At 52.7% G+C, this 14,537-nt stretch overlaps 1 protein-coding gene across 4 annotated transcripts in view; it reads left to right on the top strand.

Moving 5' to 3' along the window:
- The window catches only part of EPHB2 (EPH receptor B2), a gene marked incomplete at both ends in the record, with an annotated part of 186,656 nt that overhangs the window by 137,849 nt on the left and 34,270 nt on the right, over window positions 1-14,537 (top strand). For all 4 annotated transcript variants that reach the window (XM_082833330.1, XM_082833333.1, XM_082833332.1 and 1 more), the window contains 2 exons: window positions 6,791-6,946; window positions 8,096-8,431. In XM_082833330.1, coding sequence (XP_082689456.1) covers window positions 6,791-6,946; window positions 8,096-8,431 — 492 coding nt within the window. The remainder of the gene's footprint in view (window positions 1-6,790; window positions 6,947-8,095; window positions 8,432-14,537) is intronic.

The following is a 14,537-nucleotide window of genomic DNA, read 5'->3' as shown; positions in this document are numbered from 1 at the left end:
GGCCCAGGCTTTGGCTCCACCTTGCTGAGTGACCCCAGCAAGCCCTGTCCCCTAAGTAGCCCTGACAAGATGGTCTCCACTTGTGTCTCCACGCAGCAACTTCATAATTTTGTGTCCTGGAACCACAAAGACCTGGAGTCAAACCTCAATTCTGCCATTTAGTAGCTGCGTGACCTTGAGGCATTCACTTCATCCCCTCTGAGCCTCACTTTCATCATCTGTAAAATGGGGGTGATAATGGTACCTACTTCCGTGGGTGGTCATGTGGATTTAGTGAGAGAACCCATGTAAATCACTTGCACTGGGCTTGGCACCCGGAAAGCACATAGTAAGTGGGAATTTTTATTGTCCTTGCATGCTGGGTGAGTAATAATACCTAACATTTATATAGCGCTTGCTGTATGTTCTAAGCATTTTATGTATGTTAACTTATCAAACCCACAGCTCCTGCCCTCAAGTTGTTCACTGTCCAGTTAGGAAGACAGACCTGCCTTCGTTCGACAAACTGAATTAACTGAGCACCTACTATGTGCCATACCCTGTACTAGGTGCTCAGGGTGTAGAGATTAAAGCCCCAGCCCCTACTTAAACCAGGGTTTACCAACTAGTGGGTGGTTACATATGGGTGAGGTCCAGTGGTGGGATGGGCTGTTTTTTGGTGGCTTGGATCACAAGAACTGACTCTGGGCATTTCTTCCCAACTCAGTATTCAGTTATCTTAGATTGGTAGCATGAAATTTGCCCTGATGGGAGCATTTTCACCATAGAAATTGGCAAACACAACAAATCAGGGCTTTCCCCCCCTCCCCAGCCATTTACCAGCACACAGCCGTCCATGGAGTCTGAGTTGTGTGCTGTAGAGAGTGGAGGGCAGGCCTCCCAGAGGTGCACATGTCAGATTCACCAATCCAGCAGGGCAGGAGGATGGGAGAGAAGGACATTCAGGCACGGAGAACAGTGCGTATGCAGCCAGGGCATCCAGAGAACTGCCAACAGAAGAGAGAGGTGACAGATGGGGCTGAGAAGCATTCAGGAGGGTTGTCTGGGACTGAGGGCATTTCTGGGATGCAGAACTTCCAGCTTGAAAACTGGGGACAACTTGGTCACCCTGGTGGACAGGCTGACGGGAGGACCTGTGGGGAGAACATTGAGAGGTGGAGAGGGATCTGAGCATCAATGCAGCCTGGTGAAATTGACATGATAACAGTGGTAACAACCTGGCATTTACTTGGCCAAGTATTTTCTACCCCACTTTCTCATCTGATTCTCACAAAACCCTATAAGGGGTATATTCGTTCACTCAGCAAATGTATATTGAGCACCTGCTATGTTCCCACTACTCTGCCAGGAGCTAGGGAACCAATGAGAACCAGACAAACCCGGTTCTTCTTTTCCTCTCCAGGTACTTCCAGTGCAGGGTGAAGACAGATGGCACACAAGACAGACGTAATTGTTTTCTAATACAATTACAAATTGTGATGAGGCTCAACGAAGGAAACAGAGACTAAGACTGAGGGGAGTGGCAGGAAGGGTCAGGAAGACCCCAGAGCCGCCCTTGCAGGGCTAGGTGTGTGCATTCATTCTAAGTATGCAGGGAGCCCCTGGTGAGTTTGAGCTCTGATTCATTCTCGTCAGATCACTCCAACCACTGCGGAGGATTGGCGGGGAGGCAGAGGTGGAGCAGGCTACCCATTCAGAAGCTCTCACTGCATCTACACCACGCAGGTATCATCAGCTACCTTCCCGGAGGAGGAGACTGAGTCTCAGAGAGGGCGGGAGACCTGTCTGAGCCCAAACACCTGTCAGAGGTGCAGCCACCCAAGTCTGTGACTGCAGCTCTCATTGTTTTCTTACCACTTCTGTACAGGAGACTCAGGTGTTGGCAGGACGGGGTGCCTTCCCGGCTGAGAAGCTAGGAGCAGCGTGACCCCTGGGCCCCTGGGCAACGTGGATGGGGGAGCTGCCCCGGACCCCTCTTTGTGGGAGAAGAGGTGGCTGATGGGAGCTGAGTCCCTGGCACACCCTAGTCACTCAGTACACCTGGGATCAGAATCTGCCTCTGCTGGTAAAGAGCCATGTGTGTCTGCTCGTCTCTGGACCTCAGTTGCCTCAAATGTCAAACAAGGTAGCTGAGCTGGATACTCCCAGCTCTCACTACACCCATCCATCACTCACTAGGTACCTGACCTCGTATTCACAGTTTACAGTCCAGCCAGATAATTACAGATTTGTAAGTAATTAAAATGGGAACCTCAACCCTTTGTGGGGGCTGAGGGAAGACTTCCTGGAAGGGGGTGTACCTTCACTGTCTTAAAGGGGTGTACGCGTTTGCCTGATGACAAAGGGAGGGCATTCCAGGTAATCAGGGCAGGAGAGACACAGGCCGGAGGTGTGTGTGTGAGCCTGGGTGGCACCATATGTGGTTGACTGTGGAGCATCAGGCACAAGGCTTGGGGTGGTGGGCACTGAGAGGGGGCAGATGCCAGCCTTGGGGTCCTGAGTACCCGGAGGAATTTAGGGAGCTCTTGTGGATTTTTCTTAAGTAGCAGTTTTATTGTGATATAACTCACATACCATACGATTCACCTATTTAAATTGTACAATTAAGTGATTCTTAGTGTTTTCACAGAATTGTGTAACCATCACCACAGTCAACTTTAGAACATTTTCATCACCTCAGAAAGAAACCCCGTACCCATTGGCAGTCAGTCCCCATTCCCTGCTCTCCCCAGCCCCTGGCAACCACTAATCTACTTTCTGTCTCCATAGATGTGCCTAGTCTCGACATTTTCATGTAAATGGAAGCGTACACTATGTGGCCTTAGTGTCTGGCTTTTTTCATGAAGCACAGAGTGTTTTCAAGGTTCATTCATGTTGTAGCATGTATCAGTACTCCATTCCTTTTTATGACCGAATAGTATTCCATTGTATACCATTGTGGATTTTTAAATGACACAGAAAGGTTTGTGCTTTAGAAAGCTGGCCCTGGAGCGTGGGCAGGAGGAGGCCAGATGGCCGTGAGAGGCTGAGGAGTGGGTGGGAGGAGCTTTCTGGATGCCCACGGGGGTGGGAGGGCCGCAAAGAAGAGCCAGGACTGGGCCCTGCTGAGGAGGAAAGACCTGGTAATTGATGGGCTGCAGGGGGTAAGGGGAAGGACGAGGCACCCAGGGTTCCTGGTGACCGGGTGGAAAGCGACACCACTTCTCAAGACAGAAGAGCGGGTTTTATGAAGCACAAAGATACAGAAGATACAGAAAGCGTAGAATGCCCGGTGGGAGGGCCGAGTGGTGGCTGGGCAGTATACCTAGTGGAAAGAGGCAGCCTGGGGAGTCAAAGAGGGGCCAAGACATGGCGATGGGAGAGGACAGTCGGGAAGGTGGTCCAGATGGAGGGGCTGGAACAGCGTGGAGGGGAGAGTGGGCAGCCACCCACCAGCCAGGCCCGCGGAACCGCCAGCAGATGGAAGAGGCGTGCTCAGCTGGGCAGGCTCTCGCCCGAGAGGGAGCCAGGAGGATCCCAGTCTTGGGACCAAAAGCTTCTGGCATCTATCAGGATAGTCCTAGACCCTCACAGGATCCCTGTGTCCCCATTCTACAGCAGAAGAAACTGAGGCTCAGAGAGGTCAACCGCTCAACTAGAGCCAGGGCTGCAGCCTGTGTGTCTTAACTAGACAGTGCCGAGATGGTGGGCTGCCCCTTCGTCCAGCCAGCAGGGAGAGGTTGGTGCCTAAGAGGGAGGGCAGGCAGGAGGACTCCGGGGTTCCAGGGCCAGCACGGCAGCGTGCAGAGAGCCCTGGACAGGCACCCGGAGCAGAAGCTGCCAGTCCCTGCCCGGCACTCATGGACTATTGGCCCAATGCAAGTCTCCTAAAGGCAGAAGAGTGTGGTGGTTAGGGAAGTGGCCTCTGCAGTCCGACCACCCGGGATCAAATCCCAGCTCTGCCACTGTAAGCCCACATCCTCGGAAAGTTGCTTCACCTCTATGCTTTCTTTCCCCCATCAGAAAATGAGGGTGACAACATTACCTCTGTCATAGAGCTGGGTGAGGCATCGATGAGTTACTATGGGTTAAGTCCTTAGAACAGTGCCAGCATTTAATAAGTACTCAATAAATGTTGTCCAGTCCATATTTACACTCTGAGCCCTGGTTTCTGTACGATGGATGCCCGAGGCACTCACTGCCATCCTCCTCTTTGGTGTCACCATAGCCTGGTTGGTTGCATCAAAGTACTGTCTTTTCCTTGTCTGGCGGCTCCTTAAGGACTGGGCTGAAGCCGAGATCTTCTCTGAGATCCTGGCAGGGCCTGGTCAGGGTGGCATCAGCCAGGGCTGCAGGGTTAGGAAGGGTGCCACCTTCTGGAAACTCCCTCCAAAAAGCAGGCAAAGTAGGGCCCCAGGGGGGTGGGGGATTCTGTTTTCTAGCACCCTAGGGGGAACTGTCCTTGGCTTATTTACTGGGACTTCCCTGAGATTGTAACTGCAACCCCTGCCTGACCCTGGGCCAGGCCCTGTTCATCACATACAATCCTCATGGCTACTCTATGGGGTAGATGCTCTCTTACCGATGAGAAAACTGTAGCTCAGAGAGGTTGAACTACCTTTCTGAGGTCACCCAGCAGACTGGTACGTGAACCAGATACAGTTTAATAATGCCAGGAATTGTTTAGGCAGTTTTTTGTTTTTTTTTTAATTTATTTATTTAGACTGTGTTGGGTCTTCGTTTCCGCGCGTGGGCTTTCTCTAGTTGCGTCAAGCGGGGGCCCACTCTTGATCGCAGTGCGCGGGCCTCTCACTGTCGCGGCCTTTCTTGTTGTGGAGCACAAGCTCCAGACGCGCAGGCTCAGTAGTTGTGGCACACGGGCCCAGTTGCTCGGCGGCATGTGGGATCTTCCCAGACCAGGGCTCGAACCCGTGTCCCCTGCATTGGCAGGCAGATTCTCAACCACTGCGCCATCAGGGAAGCCCTGTTTAGGCAGTTTTGCCTGAATTAACCAGTGTAATCCTCATAACAACGCTAGGAGGTAGGTACTATTGTCCCCATTTTACAGATGAGGGAACAACTTAAGTGACTTGCTCAAGGCCAGATGGCAGGGACAGATTGCTAGGATGGGATTTGCTAGGCAGCTTGCACACTAACCACCATTCCTCACTGCCTTTCTACTTATGTGATCCCCAAAGCCCAAGCTCCTTCCACTTCAGCAGGCGGCTTCAGGAAGTATTTACGGAGCGCTGCTCAGTGCCAGGTCTATGCTAGGCACAGGGAAAGGAGCTGTGGTTCAGACAAGGCTCCGATCCTGGGGGAGCCGAGGGCATGGCCAAGAGATCCCCTTGATGAATAATTATGGCAGGGAGGTAAAGTACCCCGAACGCAAGTCATGTAAGACCGAGGAGGGCAGCATCTCTGAGGCTGGAGCTGGTTGAGGAGTTGGGAGGAGGGTGAGTTGCTAAGACTTGGACTTGCAAGATAAGCTTGAAGACTGGGCCTGGAAAAATGATTTCGGGAAATCTGTGTGAGCCATTTACACGAGGAAACTAACACTCAGAGAGGTGGAGTTGCTTGCCAAAGGTCACACAGCACATGAACGTGGAATGCAATCCAGGTGAGAGCCCCCGGCCTGTGGACAATTCAGCCCCATTTCATCCCAAGGAGGAACTTGTCCATTGGAAAGCTCTTCCCTCTCCACCTCTCACTTACCCCTTGCTTGATCCCCCACCTGAGGCACCACAACAGAGCTGAGATTATGAACCCCAGTAAGCAGAAGAAGGCCAAGAAAGGGGCAGGGCCTACACCCCAGGCCTCCTGATTCCCAACCCAGGGCCAGGAGGAAGGGAAGGGTGGATTTGCACATAGGCCCACACAGGAGTGGTCACCCTAAGCCCTGAGCTTTAGAGCCTGAATCCAAATCCTGAGCATCCCCCCAGAGCAGAGAAGAAGGCCAAAGCCCATGGGAGAGCCCAGATTGCTGAATGCCCACCAAGTGTAAATACTGCCCTCCCCAGGCTGTCCCTGGTACTGCAAGCCCTCTTTATCTCAGTAAATTGATCAAACACCTGCTCTAATAACAGCTCCTATTCCCTGGGCACCTATACCTTGCAAGACCTCATGCCATGTGCCTTACACACTTATGCCAAGTGCTCACAATAGACTGCAGAAATGAGTCTTAACATCATAGTTTTCCTAATAAAAAACCAAGTCTCAGAATGGTTAAGCCACTTGTCTGGGCCACCCAGCTAGAAAAAGGCCAAAGCAGCAGACCCAGGTCTGTGTGCTTCCAAAGCCAGCGTCCTTTCCTGCTCTACCACATCACCTCTCTACATGCCCCGTGCTGTGCTAGGACTTTTTTTTACTGTAATCATCACAATCATCGGGAACCCAGGAATCTAGTTACAAGAATCAGAGCCCAGCCAGCCATTAGTAAACAAGACTGGGCCATGAGCACTGCCCTAGACCTCTGCAGAGCCTTCAGACTAAGTCAGGATTGGTCCTAGAAGCTGTAGCACAGCCAACCTGGAGTAGACAAAGGATGATTGCTAGGGGCTCCAGCTGAACCCATAGATAGCTTCAGAGACAAGAAACCAGGTAGCCTGAAACCTTCTGGGCACAGCTAGGACTGCCATGTTGGGGCCTGAAGACCCCCAAGAGCTTCAGGAGATGGGGTTCCCCATCAGTGACACTGTGTGGCTGCTGTGTGATCCTGTGTGGCCACTCCGTGATGCTGCACCGTCCTTCCAAGCCTGTGGCCTGAGTCCTCATATGGTTTCCCCAGTGACTCTCCTTGTCTTCTCTCCAGGTTGCCCATCTGGAACCTTCAAGGCCAACCAAGGGGATGAGGCCTGTACCCACTGTCCCATCAACAGCCGGACCACTTCAGAAGGGGCCACCAACTGCGTCTGCCGCAATGGCTACTACAGAGCAGACCTGGACCCCCTGGACATGCCCTGCACAAGTACGTCCAGGGCCCCAGAAGGGCGACGCCTGACCGAGTCCCGAGTCCCTGCTGAAAAGCTCAGAGCGAGGGTTGGGTGGCTCTCCGGCTATAGTTTCCTAAGTGAGGAGCAGCCAGTTACTTGGTGGGAGGGGAAATGGAAAACTGGCTGGAAAGGACCATCCTGGGGTAGTCATGCTGCCAACATGCAGACACCACAGAGCTGGCATCTGGCTCCTTATCCCCTTCTGCTAAGTCACGTGGAGTATGAAGTCAAGGTCTTGATTCACAAAGGGACAGAGAATGGGAAGTTGGCAGAAGAAGAACCAACACAGGTGGTGTCTGTGGTAGAAAAGGCTTCCTAGTGTTCTTTCCTGGCAGCAGCTGCCTGAATCACAAGCCAAGATTCTCCAAGAACAGGGTGACTATGAGGGCAATGTCACAACCCTGTATCAGACAGGAATGGCAGTCAGCTGCAAGTAGCAGAGAGCTGACCCCAGTGGCTTAAACCATAAGGATTTATTCTCTCACATAATAGAAACCCAAAGATAGGCAGCCCTGGGGGTAGTGTGGTAAATCCATGAACTTCCCTGAGACCCAGCACTTTCTTCTGCTCCTGCATCCATAGCATGTGGTTTCTACCCTTCAGGTCACATCATAGTCCAACATTGCTGCTGAAGCTCCAGCCATCACACACATTCTCAGCAGCAGAAAGAATGAAAGGGACAAAAGGACATGCTGCAGCTGTCTCTTTTCTTAAAAAAAAAAAAAGTCCTAACCAGCAATTTCTGTATATCAGTGGCCAGCACTTAATCACAAGAGGCTGGGAAATATAGTCTTTAGCTGGAGGTAGTTGCCACCCTGAATAAAATTGGGTTATAAGGAAAAGGGGGAAATAGATATTGAGTGGCTATAATCCCCAACACAGAAAGACTATCCCTAGCGAGGAACACCAAGGAGGGTGGAGTCCAGGGAGAAAGGTTTAAGCAGATGTGTGTACCAGGATGCGAGTTATATTCTAGAAGCCTGTCTGTTGAGTGGAGAGGAGAAAGGATTTGGAGGAAACCTTTGGGGAGGCCTAAGCTGGAGCCAGGGCAGTGGGCACAGAGGGATCTCTTGGGGAACGTACCCCCAGAGCCCCCACTGACCGACACCTCTCCACCTCCCCAGCCATCCCCTCCGCACCCCAGGCCGTGATCTCCAGTGTCAACGAGACCTCACTTATGCTAGAGTGGAGCCCGCCCCGGGACTCAGGAGGCCGTGAGGATCTTGTCTACAACATCATCTGCAAGAGCTGTGGCTCGGGCCGGGGCGCCTGCACCCGCTGTGGGGACAACGTACAGTACGCACCCCGCCAGCTGGGCCTGACCGAGCCTCGCATTTACATCAGTGACCTGCTGGCCCACACCCAGTACACCTTTGAGATCCAGGCCGTGAATGGCGTCACCGACCAGAGCCCCTTCTCACCGCAGTTCGCCTCTGTGAACATCACCACCAACCAGGCAGGTAAGCACTTCAAATGCAAGCGCCCGGGGCAGCTCCGTGCCATGCTGAGCCAGATGGGTATCCTGCCAGCCCTTGTTAAAGACTCCTTCACATCTGTGGAGTGGTTTCCTCTTTTCCAAGGCTGTCCGTGTGATCCAGCCACCTGGGAGAGTAAGTGTTGCCTCTCTACTGTAGTGGCATATATAATAATTGCAGCATTTGTTGAGCATGTTATTGAAGGTGAGAGTAAAGCTGCTGTAACAAAAGGGCCCACTGTTCGGTGGCTTAAAGAACACAGAAGCGCATTTCTCTCTCATGTAAGAGTCCAGGGGTGAGCAGTCCAGGTAAGCAGGGTAGCTCTGATCCACTTGGAGATTCAGGGACCCGGGTTCCTTCCGTTTTGTCTCACCAGCCTCCATGCTCCTTGTCTGCTTGGTTGAAGCTGAGTTGCAGTTTTGTCTGCGCTCTAGCCTGCAGGAAGGGGAGAGACAGAAGACCCAGGGCAGCAATATGTTTTAAACAAGGTAGGCAGAAGTGGCACCCGTCGCTCCTGGGCATGGTCCACTGGAAAAAACGTGGTCACGGGACCTCACCGAGCCACAGAGGAGGTTGGGAGATGTCATCTCTCCCAGCCTAGCTCAAACCTCCATCACAGCAGAAGGTGGGGAGACAGACTTCAGTGGACACCTAGCAGTTTCCACACGTGCTTTCTCTGAACCTTCAGCCCCCTCCAGTCTAACTACACCAGAACTCCTCTCCCCAGGCTCATCTGTAATAATCCTTTCTGTGACCCCATGTAGCACCCCCATCATCTGCCCCTCTTTCCTTTACAACAAAAAAAGTTGCCAAACAATGCCATCTCACTACCTCCCCCCATCCCCTCTTCACTCCACTGTACTCGGGCTTCCGGCCCTACCTCTCCACCAAAGCCACTATCCTCAGGGTCACCTGGGACCTCCAGATGGCCAGGTCCAGGAGGCGCTTTCCAGCCTCATCCCCACCCAAGGGCCATGTGAGATTTTCAAGCACCTTCTGGTTCCTGTGGTTCCTGCAGAAGACTCTGTGGTTGGCATTGTGAGTGTGCCCCCCAGTTCCTCACTCAGCAACCTTTGCCAAGCCCCTGCTGTGAAGCGTGGTCTGGACCCCATCTAAGTAGAGCCAAGGGAGGTCAGGCTCCAGGGCAGAAAGTGAATGGGCTGCCCAGCTTACCTTTCTGATGCCAGGTGGGGCCCACACAGTAAGCACTCAGGGCATCCAGAGATGGAGGTCCAGGAAGGCTTCCTGGAGGGGGCAGGATTTGACCTGTAGTTTGAAAGACTAACAGAATTTTGAAGGGAATGATAGAAATAAATGGAATTTGAGAAGGAGGAAGGGCATGCATAGGACCCGGAGGGGGATGGGGAGCCAGCTCTGCCTGGTTGAGGAGTGCTTTCACACATGACCTCACTGCCACCCCCCGGCCTCCTGGCGTAGGAGGAACCTGTGTCCTCATTTCACAGACGACGCTCAGAGAAGTTGAGTCACTAAGCTAGGCAGGGTGCAAAGCAGGCATTGACTAGGTCTAACAGACTCCAGTCCTCAGCACAGTCCATGGTGCCTCCAAGGAACCATGGACTGCGGGTCTGAGGAGTGTGCGTGTGTGAGTGTGCATATTTGTGAGAATGTGTGGTGTGTCGTCGGCTATGTCCGAGTGTTTGTGTTTGCACGTGACTGGCCATGTGGCTTCTCACATATACGTGCATTTGTGAGCATGGGTGTGTCTGAATCTGAGGGGCTTGAGTTTGTATATCTGAAGGTGGCTCAGCCCGTCCGTGTGTTTGTGTGTGGGAAGGAGTGTGGTTTTGTTTGTCAGCGTTCGTGGTGCTGCTGGGCCAAGAGGGTGCGGTTACGAGCATGTGCTGCAGCACTTGCAGGCCCGTGGGTACATTTAAGCCGCCCTCAGGTTGGGGTTGGGATGGCACTGACTCAAGGAGGGCAATCTGAGAGAACTCTCCAAAGCCAGCAGCTGTTGGCAAACACACCTGGCTGTGAGTCTCTCCAGCTTGACAAAGCTCTGAGGGAGGGAAGCCAGGCTCCCAGTGGGGGTGGAGGCGAGGGAACTCTCTTCACCTGGGAGGAGCTAGAATTCCCCAGAGCCCCTGGAGTTCTCTCCCTAGCTGTGGAGGCCTCCCCTGCAGCCATTTGGGAGCCCTGAGTGTCAAACTGCCTACTTAACCAGCTCAGCTTATTAGCAGCAAAGGCTTCTGGGATGGACCCCTCCTGTCTGGAGCTGGAAGTTCCCAGAGAATAGAGAGATGGGGCAGAGTGGAAGTGAGGGCTCCCAGAGAGGAGGGTGCAGGGGGAGCCCTCAGGATTAAAAGGCAGAAGCAGCAAGGAACAAGCCCCGGGTTAGGAACAGGGGACCTGAGTTTGAATCCCAGTTTTGTCATTCATTTGCTATGTGACTTTAGTGTATTGGTCAGTTACTGCTGCAATGATGTTGCATAACAAAACCACCCCCAAACCCAGTATTTTACAATAATATTTATTTTCTCACTCACTAGTCTGTGGGTCAGCTAGGGTTTAGCTAATCGGCACCAGGTCCTCTGAAGTGGGCAGAGTTCCAGAATGTGGGCTGGATTCAGTCTGCTCCATATGTCTGCTCATTCTCCTTGGACTAGCAGCCCCCCAGGCTTATTTCTCTTGTGGTGAATGGTGTGAACACAAGTGGCCGAGCCAAGCCAGGCCACATAAACCCATGCCATTGCCTGTGGCACAGTCATCCACAGTGAACGCACCCTGCAGGGCTCTTCGGCAGAGAGTGTAGGTGCGTGATCCTGTTACAAAAGAGGCAGAGCTGAGATCACCCATCCAACCTATCACACTTGAGAAAAATCAGTTCCTCCCTCTGGGCCTCAATTTCCCCACCAAATTGTGCATCAGAACTGTATGAGAGCTTTTTCAGAACACAGGTCCCCTGCCCCCACCCCAGACCTGCTGAATCAGAACCCCAGGAATAAGACCTGGGAATCAGCATTTTAAACAAGTGGCTCAAGTGTTTCTTAGCATCAGACAAATTTGGGAAAGTCAGGTCTAAGTGAGTCCAAGCCCCTGTAAGCCCTCAAAGCCCTGAGGCTTTCTGGGTCATAACCACCCTTTCCCCCTCCTCTTTGTTCCAAGCCCCTTAACAAGCCCCCCTCTCTCATAGATGCCCAGAGCCCAGCTGGGGGCTGTGCAGCCACACACACCCTCACCGCACTATCCCCCTTTGCCAGAGGAGGAAACAGAGGCCCAGAGAAGCGGAGTCATTTACGCAAAGTTCTGCTACTAAGTGGGCTCAACTAGGATTTAAACCCAGGACCATGAAACTCCAAGTCTACACTGTAGAACAGACAGTTCCTGCCATTGAGATTTATGTCCTGGTTGGGAAGATAAGACATGGACAGAGTTTACATATTAGATGGCATAAATGAGGACCCAAGGAGGGGTCTGGGAGGTGAGGGAGATCACAGGCAGGAGAAATCATTTCCTCCTGGGGAATGGGAGAAAGGCATGCCATGGAAGACTTCCTGAAGAGGAAGCATTTGAGCTTAGCTCTGAAGAATAGAGAAGCTTCTAATAAGCAGAGATGGAATCGTGCGGAGAAGAAGGTATCCTAGGAGAGGGAAGTACAAAAGGCAGACTGGAGGGAGAGTTCCCCTTTCTCTTCCTCCAAGGCACCAAGCTTCTCTGCCACAGGGTTTTTGCAAATGCTGTTCCCACTGCTTGGAATGCTTTGCCCCTTTCCCCCTTCCTTTTTTTTTTTTTTTTTTTTTTTTGCGGTACATGGGCCTCTCACTGTTGTGGCCTCTCCCGTTGTGGAGCACAGGCTCTGGACGTGCAGGCCCAGTGGCCATGGCTCTCGGGCCCAGCCGCTCCGCGGCATGTGGGATCCTCCCGGACCGGGGCGTGAACCCGCGTCCCCTGCATCGGCAGGCGGACTCTCAACCACTGCGCCACCAGGGAAACCCTCCCCCTTCCTTTTGACCTAGCTCATCTTCATTGACCTTCCTGACCTGGTCACATGCCCCCAGCACCATGGCCCTCAAGTTCCCGTGGCTGAGATTTTAGCTTCACGTCTTTGATCACTTCATTCCTGTCTCCCCGCCACCACCACGCATTGGTTCACAGTGAGTCTCCTTTCCCTCCCTGTGGTTCTCCTGGAGCCTAGACAGGGGCACACCACAATGTACACTTGGTGAGCAGTTGCCCAGGGGTCCAGAGAAGCATGGAGTGAGGTGGGGTGTAGAGAAGTACGATGAGGCTGGAAAACAAGACTGGGGACTTGATTTCCAGACAAATGTATTCAGTGCTTGGTTTTAATTGGACCCTAAAATTCAATATATAAATATCTAGCTCATGCCCTTATAAGGAAAAAGTATTTCTTTTGGGCAAGTGACTGGGCCTTGTTCGCTATCCCTTGGCATTCACCAGGGCCAGAGCTGTCGTCTGACTTCATAAAGCCGTCACGCTGCCTTCGAACTATACTCCGCCACTCCAGAATGCCTTTCCGTCCGTGTTCACGAGTCCTCTCAGGGCCCCCCAGAGACAGGAGGCCAGGCTGGGCTGCGTATCCCCACTTGGAGGATAAGGAAACAGGACTGGGAGAGGTCAAGCACATGCCCGGGCTCACTCAGCTGGGAAGGGGCAGACGCAGGGTTCAGTCTGGCTGTGCAGAGTCCACGGTCCCCGACACAAACAAACAAGACAACATAGAGGTGGACGGGAGGGGGAGGGCGAGCCTCGGCAGCATCAGAGGATCAGAGGAGAGCCTCTCTGGGAAGGTGGCATGTGAGCTGAGATCCGAATGACAAGGCGGCGGCAGCCATGCAGACCTAGGTGCAGGCAGCATTTCAGCAACATGGGGCTTGTGCTAGGGGCTGGCCCCAGTACTCCGGGCCTCCCTCCAGGACTGCAGCGGACACACTCTCACCCCAAGCAAGCCCTGAAGAGCTGCACCTCTGCCTGGTCCCAGGGGTGGAGGGAAGGGTCTGGGCTTTGGAATCAGGCAAACAAACCTGGCTTTGAATCAAGCCTAGCTGCTCACCGGCACTTAGCCCCAGACAAGTCACTTAGCCTGCGTCCGATCGCATCCTCCTTATGGGCATTACCACCCCCTCTTTGCAGGTCGCTGTGAGGCTTTGAGCTCATGTTCTCAAGGTACCTCACAGGCTGCCTGGGATGGCAGGCACTCAAAAAGCAGAGATCACTCTGTATTCACTCGAATCATACAATAGCACACATTTGGCAAGTGGTTTACTATTTTTGCCAGATACCAAGTCCTGAATGATGAATCTCCCCAACCTCAGTGGGTTCTGTTATTCTCCTGTCTTACAGGTAAGGAAAGCAAGGTGTTAAGAGTTAAATCACTTGCCCACCAGGCAAGTCACTGGCAGAGCCTGAATAATTAACATCACTGCATACTCAGGGCCCGGTGTTGGCTGGAGCCAAGCCTCCTGCACAGGTAGGGCAAGCTGTGTACCTAGACCTGCCACACCACAGCCTGGCTGAGCAAATGCAGCCTTTGGGGCCACCCATACTGACTGACCAGTTAGGAAGATCCCCCGTCATCATGTCCTAGGGGGTCGTGTGGGAGAAAAAGGCATCAGTGCTGAACTTGACGAACTCCGCCCTCATCCAGCACGCCCCTTTCCAAGCTATGTGACCGGGCTGTCTAGGGAACCTTACTTCTCTGAGCCTTAGAGTCCTCGCCTTCAAAATGGGCATGTTTCCATCATCCCAGCTGTGCAAGATGGTTGCCAAGTTAGTCATAATGTGGACAAAGCACGGGGCACAAGAGATGGCAGCTAGACTTAAAAATGAAATCAGAAGGTATGTTAGTTTCCTGTTGCTACTACAACAAAGTGCCACAAACTTAGCAACTTACAATGACACGAAGTTCTTACCTTACAGTTCCGTGGGTCGCAAGTCTAGTCTGGATCTCATCAGGCTAAAATCAAGTGTCAGCAGGGCTGTGTTCCCTGCTGGTGGCTCTAAGGGATGACCTGTTTCCTCGCTCACTGGGGTGTTTGCAGAATTCAACTCCATGTGTTTTTGGGATTGAGGTCTCCGATTCCTTGCCAGCTGTCAGCTGGGAGGTCCCCTAGCT

This window comes from Leucopleurus acutus, assembly GCF_964270905.1.
Source record: "Leucopleurus acutus genome assembly, chromosome: 2".
NCBI lineage: Eukaryota > Metazoa > Chordata > Mammalia > Artiodactyla > Delphinidae > Leucopleurus > Leucopleurus acutus.
The sequence above is the reverse complement of the archived record's forward strand: the minus strand, read 5'-3'. Positions and strand labels throughout refer to the sequence as shown.